Below are 14413 nucleotides of genomic sequence, written 5' to 3' on the forward strand. Positions count from 1 at the left end.
CTCAGTGAAAAGCCGTCACATGAGTTTTCCTATGTTTGCATAGAGGGGAACTAAAAGGGGAGGAAACCATCCCACTCTGCCATATCGAGTATTTGTCAGGGGTAAGATCAGGTGACCGACTGTTATCTAGCGCTGTGCACAGTTCTATGTAGTCACGTTGACTGCCATCTTTTATCATCCCTGATCATGTGGTAGAATGTTACCGACAGTGCACGAGTTTTAGTCAAATCCATGGGCAAATTTTATGAAATGGAAAAGACTCATGCGCTGCAATTTAATTCTTTACCTGAACTTAACAAAAACAACAACAACAACAACAACAACAACAACAAAAGTGTTTCAATTGTATGCAACTTTGAAGCTTCATTCCTTGCATTAAATGATGATACTCAAAGACCAGTAAGTAATATTCTCTATTTCGGCTTCGTTGTGCACTGACTGGCTTGGCAAGAACACAAAGTGGCGCTACGTTCACCTGTCAGATCTGCGTGAATCCAACGACCAGTGATTTTATGACACCTTTTTTTTTTTTTTGTTTTTTTTTTTTGGTAGTTTCATCGATCTGCACCTACGTTTAGGTAACTCAGAGTTCATTGTGCTCGCAATCAAAGGGCATTACACATTACACTTGAGAACGTCTTTGTCATTAACTCTTCATTTTTCTTTTCTGATAACCTTGCTCTACATAGCTTTCTTTTGGGTTTCCTCTTCTGCTGGTCTTTATTTTATCGTCATTTTCGTTTGAACCCCTGACCTGTCAGGTCACTCCAGTATTGTTTCGAGATGAAGTTGCTACAGGTCATCGTTTTAGCCATGTGCGTGTTTGGCAGCATGGCCGTCAGCCTCTTCACTCAGGACTTCGACCTCGAGTTCGACCAGTGGAAAGCCCTCTACGGTAAGACCTACGCCAGTGTTGAAGAGGAGACAATGAAGCGGTTGACATGGCAACAGAACGTCAAGATGATCGTCAAACACAATCTCGAGCATCAGAGAGGCCTTCACACGTATCGCCTTGGAATGAACGAGTTCGGAGATATGGTAATTCATTTTGATTAAAAATTGCATGAATGTATAACTATAAAAGTATTGTATGCACATGTAATAATATTTTATACGTGTCTTTAAAACAGAGAGGTGGATATTAATACCTCATAACCGTAATGCACCTGTAAATGATAATTCTCCTTCTTCCATCCCATATTTTGTTTTCACATTTGGACATTTGAGGAAGAGCTGAGTGTCCAGTATCACACAGTATTCTTCTCTTAAAATGTCTGATACAGACTAGTGAAGAGTTTGCAGCATCCTTTGGTAATCTCAAGACCGCCTACAATCGAAGTGGGACTGGACCAACCTCCCGCGCAAGAGGTCAGGCGACTTTGCCCAAGTCTGTCGACTGGCGTAAACGGGGCTACGTAACGGCGGTGAAGAACGAGGTGAATAATGCATTTCAGTGCACAAACGAAGGGTATTTCTACGCCCACCGAGCTCTAGAATCTTAATAGACTTCTTGCAACATCCACCAAGCTCCCATAGACAAAATGTCAAATATGAATGCGATAAGCACCTTGCACATTTCTAAAGCTCGTCTTTTGCTGAGTCAGAATGCGTATTATTCAATGTCTTAAAATAAAAATTAACAACCATTAACTATTCCAAATAAAATGTAGATGTGGTTTTGGCATTTCGGCCTATGAAGTATTTTGCTCACTGATTCGAGAGATGTACAGAAATCATCAGATGATGAATTTGTCAGTGTGTCTAATATAATACTTTACATGTTGGATATTGAGAAATGTGATGCACATATTACAATTAATTTTTTTTTTTTTTTGTTCCTTTCAGTTACAATGTGGTGCCAGTTGGGCTTTCAGCGCCACGGGTTCGCTGGAGGGACAACATTTCGCCAAGACAGGCAAGCTTGTCGGTCTTAGCGCCCAGAACCTACTGGACTGCTCGCAGGCAGAGGGAAATTACGGGTGCAGTGGTGGTTTCATGGACGCCGCCTTCCAGTATGTGATCGATAATCACGGTATCGACACAGAAGCCAGCTATCCGTACGTTGCAAAGGTCAGCAGTCCAATGACACATTTTGAGCCTTTTCAGGCTGATCACGTGCTTATGGTTGGAGGGTGTAACTCCTAATCCTCCTCCTCCTTCTCTATATTCTATACGCTTTTCTTTATATTTTTTCTCCCAGCCAGGTGCCAGCAAACAGTGGTTTTCACCTTCCTCATTATAGCTGTTTTTCTTCATACTGAAGGAATTTATTATCTCTTGTAAGCTCATGCTCTCATATAAGCACTGCTCTTCATCATGACCAGTATGCATTTTGATGAAATGTCATTAAGTCTCTATAACACATCTTTGATCGCGTGCGTTTATATCGATTGCCTTTTATTTTAATGCATACGCTCGTTCAAATAAAACAAGTCCAAAAGTGAGCTTTTCTCTGTAACTGTACGTTAATATCCACTAAAGATAAACATCTAAATTGTCATGAAAACAGCATATTTTTATCGTGCTTTGTTATATAATGATTGCTTTTATAAATGCATATGGTCGTAAGAATAAATCGAGACCAAAATGAACTCTTCTCTTCAAATTGGTTTACATATGAGGTAAATAATAATATATACTCTTTAGTTCAATTCAGTTCAATTCAATGCAATTCAATTCAATTCAATATGTAGTCTTCATATTAAAGAACAACATAGAAATACGCAGCATATCTCAAACAAACATTTTCCAGTCTTTTCTCTCTCTGGCAAAATTGAAACGAAACGTGAAAGTAAGCTTGTTGTAATATTTAATGTAATGATCTATTTCGAGTGGGAAAAAAGATGTGCCGGCTGGCATTATATGAAAAGTGCACTCTCAAACATAAAGACAGTTCCTTTTGTGACGTCACACCCACAGGATGAGAGTTGCAGATTCCAAGCATCATCGGTGGGCGCCACGTGCACCGGTTACGAAGACATCCCGTCTGGGGACGAGGAGGCGCTCACGAAGGCCATCGCTGGCGTTGGCCCTATTTCTGTGGCTATCGACGCCAGCCAGGCTTCTATGCAGTTCTATGAATCTGGTAAGAACGAATGAAACAAGGCAAGAGCCAAAATGTGTCCCGCCCATTTGTGTAGAAGAAAGTAATGTTTTTTTTTTTAACTCCCAGAATTCCATTGACCCCTCCTATGACCTTTGATCTTGTGGTGACCTTCAACTCCCCAAGGACCATTTACAAGCCAAGTTAGATCAAAAGCTATGAGCCATAATCGAAACGCGCTGTAAAGAAATTAACCTTGGGCCCTTAAAGTTCTTTGACTCCTGTCTGTGACCTTTGACATTGCGATGACCTTCAACTCCCAAGGGACATTTACCATCCAAGTTTGATCACAAACGGACATAGGGATCAAAAGTTATGAGCCATAATCGAAATATCCGTGAAAACTTAGCATTGGGCCCCAAAAGTTCGTTGATGCATGTCTGTGACCTTTGACCTTGTAATGACCTTCAAATCTTCAATGGACATCTACCATCCAAGTTTGATCACAAACGGACATATAATGTACAGCAAAAGTTATGAACCATAATTGAAACATGCTGTAAAAACTTATCGTTGGGCCCTAAAAGTTCGTGGACTCATGTCTGTGACCTTTGACCTTGCGATGACCTTCAACTCCCAAGGGCATCTACCATCCAAGTTTGATTACAAACGGACGTATACTGTACATCAAAAGTTATGAGCCATAATCGAAACGTACCATGAAATTTGAACTATAGGCCCTGAAGTTCATTGACCCCTGCCTGTGACCTTTTGCCTTGAGATGACATTTCATGTTTGGTAAAATGTGTAACTTTGTATAACCAAGGAGCTACTACAGACATGGAGTTCCATCCAGCCAACCTTCTTTGAACTAGCTTCGATGCCGCTCCGACGAACGCGCGTATACGCAGCGGGAGCCGAGCGTGATTTACGACATCTGTGTCCACGTCCGTGGCATAATCGCCCGGGTTTGGCGTTTCTATCGCACGCTTTGGTGGTTTCCGCACTGCGTTGTGACAAACATTACGGAGCGATCGCGTTTTCATCAGGGAAAACCCACTTGTAATCCGTAATTCGAAAATGTGTGTTTGAAGGGGGAAGTGCGGAATTGGTTGATATTTGTGCGGTTTCTGGGAGACACTGCATAATGCATGCGATCGATCGCGTTCGAACTGCTTGATTTTGCTTGTTCAATTCGTTGTGTACCGTCCAAACATTTGTTCGATATGGCGGGTTTTGACGATATTGCGGACAGTGAATTGTGTGACCTGAAATCGAACAGTTGGAATTGGTTCCCGATGATTCTGAGATTGATTCAAACAGTATGTCGATTTTCATTGTATTTTTGGCCTCCCCAAATCGGTCTTTATACACCAATTCTACACTACAGTACATCACTACAGGTACCCACCTGCATGTTTTCGTGTCCGTAGTTGTGAAAATATGAGGGAAAGCAAGGAGCTACTACAGTACTATTACTAAAAAAAACTAGCTCCTAGGGGAAAGGAACAGACCATGGCATGGGATGGAAAGGCAAAGGAGAAAGCCGAAACGGCTTAAATTTACTGATTTAAGTTTCAACTCTAAGACTAAGATCTAGATCTAGTTAAGAGATTCATTGGTGACTTGGCTTGGGAAAACATGACAAAATGAGATTCTACTGTATTACCTGAAATGTTCGCGATTTTATTTTCGCGAATTTCGTGAGTTAAGACATGACTGAGTATCACATATTTATTTTATCAAGCTTCTTACTCTAAATTTTGATCTATAGTAAACTAAGTAACAATTTAGTTTTATTCATATTCTTAGACTTAAGTTAAATCTTAAGACTAAAGTTAATTAATCGTGATGAACGGATAATCGTATTCGTAATCAAGTCTGAGTCTGGGCAGAGATCAAAACTTTGTCATGAATTGACGACTAACACAAATATGAACAAATGGGACTGTACGAAGACGTGAGCAGACGACAGTGTCGCCCACCGTCAGCTCACTTCCAATGCATTTTAATATGTGTTGGCATCTGTTGGTACTCTTATGCTCGGTTGCATTCGAAAGGTTGAAGTATCCTCTTTCGAACAAAATTTCTTTAAAAGTTCCCACAAAAGTCATGTTTCATGCCGAGGAATTTAAAAAGCGAAGGTAATATGGATCGTATTCGTAATAAAGTCTGAGTTTGGGCAGAGATCAAAACTTTGTCATGAATTGACGACTAACACAAATATGAACAAATGGGACTGTATGAAGACGTGAGCAGACGACAGTGTCGCCCACCGTCAGCTCACTTCCAATGCATTTTAATATGTGTTGGCACCTGTTGGCACTCTCATGCTCGGTTGCATTCGAAAGGTTGAAGTATCCTCTTTCGAACAAAATTACTTTAAAAGTTCCCACAAAAGTCATGTTTCATGTAGAGGAATTTAAAAAGTGAAGGTAATATGGCATGTTTTTATACATATTTCATCATAACTCACCCATCTCAGGTCCAAATTTCGCGAAATAACTACTACCAGATTCGAAATTTCGTTGTGGATTCGATGATTTCGATTGCGCATACTAAAATGGCTGACTTATGGACTGCGCATGCACAAAAGAGACGTGTGTTTGTTTCGACAATTTCCACTCTCCTCCACTAACGGACAGAGCTGCGGCATCGAACTTGATCTTGAAAGCGCGCTGCAGCTGTCACCGGGGATAAGATTTTGGTGATAACGTCGCTGCGGCACTTTGAAGTTAAGCGCGTTGCGTAAAGAGTTCGGTCGTAAATTACTCTGTTGGGACTCCATGTCTGTAGTAGCTCCTTGGTATAACTACTCTTCCCTCAAAGTTTGATTGAAATTGAAGTCCTCAGCAGAGAGTTATTCAAGTTTTTTGTAGCGTTACGGACGGACGACGAACGGACAGACGCCGCAGGCGAGCCCTTTGTGTTCCCTTTCCCCGGTGGGTTTGACAAAAATCGGTGCTGATCGCATTGATGGAAGAATACCCCTGGGCCACGGGTGACGCCCGGTTCGGACGATTACAGAAATAGATCGATAAAAGCAACAACAACAACAACATCTCAAGAAAAACTTAGTCACACGACAAATTGATGTAATGACAAATTGATATAACGACATTTTAAAGATATATTACATGATTTGTGTCCATACATAATACGCACATAATTATGATGGTTAAAAAAGTATATCATTTTTTCTGTATGAAAATTTATCTACACAAAATTTTTTCCCATAAAATAACAAATCTTCACATACGCACTTGCACCCTAACTCACCGTTGCATTGATGCATTTTGTAGCTATAGTAAACCCTATTCGGTTACACATTTTGATATGCATTAAATGATTTGTAGAGAAATATAAGCCATATGGTTTTCCAGAGGCAGCTATCAAATTCAAGCTTAGCTTAAGATGACAGTCTCCTGCATTTTGCCTGTATTAACTCGATTGATTAATCAATAATTTTCCATTTGTTTTTGTATGATTATAATTCACCTATACAATATTTCATTATTGATACATTATGATTGTATTTCTATTCATCTTGTGTTGGATAAGATGTATAGTATTGGAAAATTGTTTGTTATGCTGTATATACTTTGTGAAAAATGCAGAAATAAATCAAATAACGTCAAATCAAATTATGGAATATATATATATATATATGTAGGTGTTGTGACATTGTAATATTGCCTGGTTAAATTGTTTAAAGCGTATATATAGTGAATTATGTCATATATTCCGAAAAGGAGGAACAGTAAGAGGAATATTGATGTCAAAGCTACGCACCGATTTCCTTTCTCATATGTCATATATACGTAAATATATATATATATATATATATATATATACATATATATGTATGTATGTGTGTGTGTGTGTGTGTGTGCGCGTGCGTGTGTGTATGTATGTAAATAATTATAGTCAATTTTCGTCTTCAGGTGTCTACAACGAGCCTAACTGTAGCTCTACCTCTGTGGATCATGCCGTCCTGGTTGTGGGCTACAATAGCACCGCTCAGGGCGAGGAATACTACATTATCAGGAACTGGTGGGTAACTACTAGGTGCAGAGTAAAATGTCACAGTTTGTAACATTTTCTGTCCTTGGTGTGCAGAACCAATAGCCATCTACGGAGCCCAAGGACTATGCAGGGCACCAATTACTATATGGTTTATTTGCATAATCCCCTTCTAAAGTGTAATGTACTCCCCCCCCCCCCCCACCTTCCCCTTTATTGATTACTGATGTTGCAATAATTAATCAATTTACTTTTTTTTATTTTTTTTTTTATTCAAGTTCCATATTCCACATTCCATATTCAGGCTTCATATTCCATTTGATTTCGGAGTAAAATATGTATAACACAACATTCAATTTTAGACATAATTTCACAAATGTATAAGGACATGTAATAAAATGATGTGTAAATATGAGGAACCTACTAAAAAGCAATGCTTGTAGGATGTAGGTTCCAAAGAAACAATATAAGCGTTTAGTACAATATGCTAAATTACGAAAGATGACGAAACACAAGCGAAAATCGGTATGTCGAGATAATAATAAACTCTACACAATGTACAAAATAGTTTATGATGGTCAAGGTAAAACTCAGGGATTCAATGCTCCATAAAATTGCACTATTGGTCAAAGAAATGTGGTCAAATGAAGTCAAATGAAGACACCCGAGCGAGGCATCATTGAGAATAAGAACAGATATATCAAAATGGTCACAGCAAGTAACTATACATAAGATTTTAAAAAATTGGCTTTTAGATTTTCCTTAAAGGAACTTAGAGAACTTGATTGCAGCCGAACAGAATCTAACTCATTCCAGAAAGAAGGACCGGTAGAAGTAATTGTCTTAAGGGCTAGAACTGTACGAACGGGAGAAAAGTGATATGATCCACTTTGTCTTGTAGGGTAATTATGAATTTCACTGTTTTTAACAAACATTGAGGAAAATAAACTAGGAAGATCGCCAATGCTCAACTTATACATAAAAATTCCAACGTGATACAAATACAAATCAGAAACTTTTAGTAATTTACTGGAAACAAACAATTCATCTGTATGATCCAAAAAATGTGCACGATTTATAATCCGCAAGGCCTTTTTCTGAATAAAAAATAACGAATCGATTTTAGTCTTAGAGCAATTACCCCAGGCCAATATTCCGTAATTTAAGTAAGGTAATAATAGAGTTGAATAGAGGGAATGCAATATTGGCTTGGGGAAGAGGTACTTCAATTTGTGAATAACTCCAACGTTTTCACACAACAACTTACATAAATAATCAACATGAACCTTCCAAGAAAGATTACTATCAATATAAATACCTAAGAATTTTGTTGAATCTATTTGATTTAACTGCAAACCATTCACTAATACTGAACCTGGAAGAAACTTTATTGTATTACTAAAAACCATATAATTAGTCTTGTTTATATTGAGCGATAATTTATTCGCCTGTATCCATTCAAATACCAGTTGTAGTTCGTTATTCACAGAATCAAGCAACACATAAGGATCTGAGTGAGAATAAAAAAGACTTGTGTCATCCGCAAACAGAAGAAAAGACAGCAGAGAGGATGAGTTGCGGAAGTCATTAATATAAAGAATAAATAGGTCCTAAGAGGGAGCCCTGTGGAACGCCACAGCAAATCGAACCTATTTCTGAGTCGTGGTTATTCACAGTAACAAACTGAGTTCTTTCGGTAAGATAACTTCTGAACCACTCCAAGGCCTTTCCACGAATGCCGTAGTGATTTAATTTGAACAAAAGTATTTCGTGGTCTATTGTGTCAAAGGCCTTGGAGTAGTCCAGAAACAAGCCGACTGTATGCGACTTTGAGTCTATAGCTTTCGCAACTTTCTCTACAAATAATAATATAGCATGAGTGGTTGCATGTTTTTTCCGGAATCCGAATTGATTATCAGCTAAAATATCACATTCATTTAAGAATTTAAGTAAACGATTATAAACCACCTTCTCAAGTATTTTAGAAAAAGAAGACAGTAATGATATTGGTCGATAATTTCACAACTCATCCTCTCTACCCTTCTTATAGATTGGTAAAACTTTGGCAATTTTCATTTGAGCGGGCACAATGCCAGTAAGTAAAGACAAATTCAAAATGTGGACTAATGGTGAAAGAGTTTCATTTATAATACATTTTATGAGATGATTAGAAAATCCATCGTGACCTGCACTCTTCTTGGGGGAAAGAGAATTGATAATATCTAAGACCTCTGCTTCAAATACAGGGAGAAAAAATAAAGACTGAGGATTGGAATTTAGTAGGTATGAGTGGAAAGGTCTGTGTGCAGACGAAATGTTGCGTGCCAAATTTGGACCAATGTTAACAAAAAAAGAATTAAATGCTTCCGCAATTTCTCCATCATCTGTTATATTATTGCCTTCATAGACAATCTTATCAATTACACTTTTATTTTCATGTTTATGAATTACATTATTAATTATACACCAAGTAGATTTTACATCTGACTTTCAGGTATACTGTGCATATTATGTTATTGATTATGTTTATGTTGGTGATTATGTGATTATTGAGAAAATCAAAAGAAAAGAAATAACTGAACTGAACGTCATACTCCTTTCCACTCATTTTAGATGACAGATGTTAAAGCCTTTATCTCTTTCTCTCTCTCTCTCAAAAAAAAATGATTGATTGTAATTTATTCAATAATGGAAAACATACGTGTTGTCAGAACATGAAACTTAAAAAGGTCGTGTGTTAAATTACTCGAACGTAATAAGTTGGTATGTTTCACCTTGACAGCGATTCTGTGAAGGCCATGAGTTACTGAATTGGAGCTTTTCATGTGTATTTGACCAATAAATGAATTGAACCGTTGGTCATTTATCATGTTGATTGTGACTTTTGACTTCACAATTTTGAATTGATTAGGAAGAATTGAACTTCAAAAATTAGTGGCATTGAATGTGCTGTGTAAAATATGTGCAAATATTACTTCCAGTTTGTATGAAGATTATATATCCAATAAATACAATACCTCAGCACAAGAATTTGAATATAATTTCGACTCAAATGATCCAGTTCAGAGTCCAGCATGTGTTTATTTGACTGAAAATCAATATAAGAATCGTATTATGAATACAGTCAATGAAACATTGTTGTTAACTCACTTTAACATACGCAGTATCAACAGAAACTTTGACAAGTTGCGTTTACTCCTAGAAAACCCAGATCAAAAATCTTGCTCCATCATATGGCTAACAGAAACATGGTTGAACTCCAATATCAGTCATTTGTTTTCTTTACCCGGATTAGAATTTGTATTTAGAAATAGAAACAACAAAGTCGGTGGTGGAGTTGGTTTGTGCATCTTGAAAAAAATTTAATATATTATACATGAGGAGATCAGTGTTATGAACGATAAACTCCAATCCCTTTTTATTGAATTGATAAATCCACATGGAAAAAAACATTGTGATTGGCGTAATTTACAGACCCCCTCGGTCGAATTTGAATGATTTTCTGACATATATGCAGGATTTAGTACAAAATCCCATTATACTTAACAAAGATACATTTTTAATGGGCGATTTTAATATTGATCTCATGAAATGTAATTCCCGAAACAACCCACAAAAATTTATAGAAACATTAATGTCTGCTTCGTTTTTTACCATTAATTTCCAAGCCTACCCGTGTCGCCAGTCAATCGGCTACCCTCATAGACAACATTTTTTCTAACGTTCTTCCACTTCCTGAGTCTGGTATCGTCCTCTCAGACACCACTGACCATTATCCTATATTTGCCCAGGTTCCAGTTAAACTGACTAAACAAAATAACTATCACAAGCGACGTAAGATTACTGCAGATAAGCTTACAAATCTCCAAAACAGCCTCAAAGAAATCGACTGGTCCTTTGTATACAACACCACCGATGTCAATTTGTCTTATGACTACTTCATATCTACTATTACCTCCGAAATCGATAACTAATTCCGCAGCGTAACATAAAAGATAGATATAAGCAAATTTCAAAACTCCCGTGGATAACCCAGTCCATATTACGATCTATAAATAGAAAAAATTATTTATTTTATAAATACAGATGCAATCCTACTGAAAAAAATAAGAAAAAATATGTTTCATATAAAAACGCACTCACCACATTATTACGTACGCGGAAGAAAAACTTTTATGTAAATCAGATAAATAAATATTAAAATGATATTAAAAACACATGGAAAATATTAAAAGATGCTATGAATACACCTAGCAATTCATCCAATATTACTGAAGTTCGATGGGGCGATGCCTCCAGCAACACTCCCGCTGGCATGGCTGAAATTTTGAATGACTTCTTCTCTTCAATTGGACAAAATCTTTCTCAAAATATTCCTCTTTCTAGTAAAACTTTTACTAATTTTTTAGATACACCTAACTCCAAAACTATATTTTTTGACCCTACATATAAAGAAGAAATAGTAAGGATTGTTGCCAATTTGAAAGAAGGAAAAAGTCCTGGCCACGACGGAATCGATAACCACCTGATAAAAAACATAATTCCTCAAATAGTGGATCCCTTAGTACATATTATCAATTCATCGCTTACAACTGGCCATGTGCCAAATAGCATGAAAATTGCGAAAGTAATTCCTATTTTCAAGAAAGGGGAGAAGGATGATGTCAACAATTATAGACCTATATCTTTATTATCTTCTATCTCCAAGATTCTTTAAAAAATAGTTTACATTCGGACAGTACGTTTTCTTAAAACCTGTGACATATTTTCAAATTTTCAATTTGGATTCAGGGAAAACCACAGCACAACACACGCATTACTCGCCCTCATCGACAAAGTCACACACGCACTTGACACATTTTCACACACGATAGGTATCTTCTTGGACTTCTCCAAGGCCTTTGACACGATTAACCATGGAATACTTCTCGCAAAATTATCCCATTATGGCATACGTGGAAAGGCCTTGGAGTGGTTCACGAGTTACCTATCAAATAGATCCCAATTTGTACATGTCAATGGCTTTGATTCTCAAAATAAAACGGTAACATGTGGTGTCCCACAAGGGAGCTTACTAGGCCCGTTGTTATTCATTATTTATATCAATGATTTTAATAGATCCTCGGAGAAACTATCATTCATATTATTCGCGGATGACTCTAACCTTTTCTTTTCCCATCCCGACCCAAATATCTTAGCAAGAACAGTAAACGAAGAACTGAAAAAGGTTATACAATGGATATACGCAAATAAATTGTCACTTAATATTCAAAAAACAAAATTTATGCTTTTTAGTAACTCTTTAGATAGCCTCCCGGGCAATATATCATTTGATACTACTCCCCTAGAAGAAGTTTCTACTTTTAAATTTCTTGGTGTTTGCGTTGATAACAAGCTTTCATGGAGGAATCATATTGATAGCATATGTAAAACTATTTCACGAAACATTGGCGTAATGAACAGATTAAAATATTATCTTCCTTCATGTGCATTATTAACTCTTTACTCTAGTTTGATACTACCGTATCTAAACTACGGGATTCTTGATTGGGGTAATACATATCAGATATTACTTGATAAACTTTTTTTGTTCCAAAAGAAAGCGCTCAGAACTGTTTTTAACCTAACTACGCGAGAACATACAGATCCTTTGTTTTTTTACCATAAAATACTAAAAGTAAAAGATTTGTTGCGTTGTGTTTCAACTTGGTCAATTCATGTTTAATTATAACAGCAACATTTTACCCAAAATATTTCACGACTCTTTTCATCGAAACAGTCATGTACATAACTATCCTACGCGACGATCCAACGAATTCCATCTTCCATTCATGAGAACCGTACATGCCCAAAATACATTTCTGTATACCGGACCCAGACTTTGGAATAATCTAGATAATAGCTTAAAAGACCTACCCTCATTCCTCACATTTAAATACAAATTCAGAAAACATTTGTTATCTACTTATAATTCTAGATAATCTGAATTAATTGTTTTAATTTATGCTTGAGGTTTCACCTGTCCTGATGTCGCAGCACTTGGCGTGTTCTGTATGAAGACCTCTCTTCTCTCTTTATTCTTCTTTCCTCTTCCTTGCTGTCTTTTGTTCCTCGTAGACTTGTATTGTCACCGTCTTCTCTCTTCTCGGTACTGTCTCGCGTCGTATATGTGTGTGGGTAACTGAATGTCTGTACGAGTGTGTCGTCCTTCTTATATTTTCCCGGTACACCAGTTCAATGAACACCGTCTGGGCATTAGCATTGATACTTATTTCCTATTATTGTCGAAGCCAGCGTATAGCTATATTTTTACAAACGACTTAAGTAATCTATATTCAATATAAATGCTGTAAGAAAATAATAAAACAAACTTGAATAATATATTGCTTACTCATCAATTATCTAGGGATCCACGTCCTACAAGCCTAGCTTTTTTGTGGATCGTTATTTTCCAAAATTGAAGTTATTTTCTGAAAACTCGCGAAGTATACATGTATACGCATCGTTCCTTCTGATTATTGTACATATGTTGATGTATATAATTTATTTCGTATATTACATGAACCTTTTGTAAAAGTGTAGACAATATCATTTTATGATATGTATACTTTGTATTACGTTTTGATTTTCGTTGATTGGAAATAAACCATGATTGAACTTGAACTTGAACTAAAAATCATTTTTGTTTTTACAACAAGAACAGATTCTAATTGTTTTATGATATGATATATGAAATAGATGGATTGATGGCTACAGTCCATGTATTTTACAATGCAATCAGCATCTTCTGATTATTTCGTAGCGTCAGAAGCACGGAGAATCTGCTTATTTTTTCTTCTTTTTTGTGAAAACACAAAAAAAAATCGTGATGTTCACCTCCACTGCTTCGGGTGTTACGTGTCAAATTCATTTCAGTTTATTTAATTTCAGCACCGAACCTGCTTCAGGCAATGTTTTTTTTTTTCTGATAAAAGCATAAACATCATTATGTATTACACGTATGTACATTTACAACAGCCAAATGTGTGATTTTGGGATAATGGTGTCTTTTCATAAGCATCTTTCGTAACTCATATGTCTGTATTATGTCACCATTGTAATGTATTTTCATTTTATGTCAGCAAACTTCTAAAAAGACATTGTCATTTATCAATGAAATCACGATACCATTAACACTCTGATATTTAGAAGTTCTGTTTTTGCTTTTGCTTTTTTATACAGCTGGGGCACAAACTGGGGAATAAATGGCTACGTTTGGATGTCAAGAAACAAGAACAACCAGTGCGGCATTGCTACTATGGCCAGCTATCCCTTGGTGTGAGGACTCGAGGACTCCTGACTGTAGAA

The 14413-nt window shown here is 36.8% G+C and overlaps 1 protein-coding gene across 1 annotated transcript; it reads left to right on the forward strand.

Moving 5' to 3' along the window:
- The first annotated feature begins 783 nt into the window (after positions 1-783).
- On the forward strand, positions 784-14387 carry LOC140238294 (cathepsin L2-like). The gene is made up of 6 exons (XM_072318230.1): positions 784-1038; positions 1284-1436; positions 1846-2070; positions 2920-3085; positions 6988-7096; positions 14288-14387. The coding sequence occupies exons 1-6, from the start codon at positions 784-786 to the stop codon at positions 14385-14387; spliced, it is 1008 nt and encodes a 335-aa protein (XP_072174331.1).
- Positions 14388-14413: the final 26 nt, after the last annotated feature.

The sequence above is a fragment of the Diadema setosum genome, chromosome 14 (genome assembly GCF_964275005.1).
Source record: "Diadema setosum chromosome 14, eeDiaSeto1, whole genome shotgun sequence".
Taxonomy (NCBI): domain Eukaryota; kingdom Metazoa; phylum Echinodermata; class Echinoidea; order Diadematoida; family Diadematidae; genus Diadema; species Diadema setosum.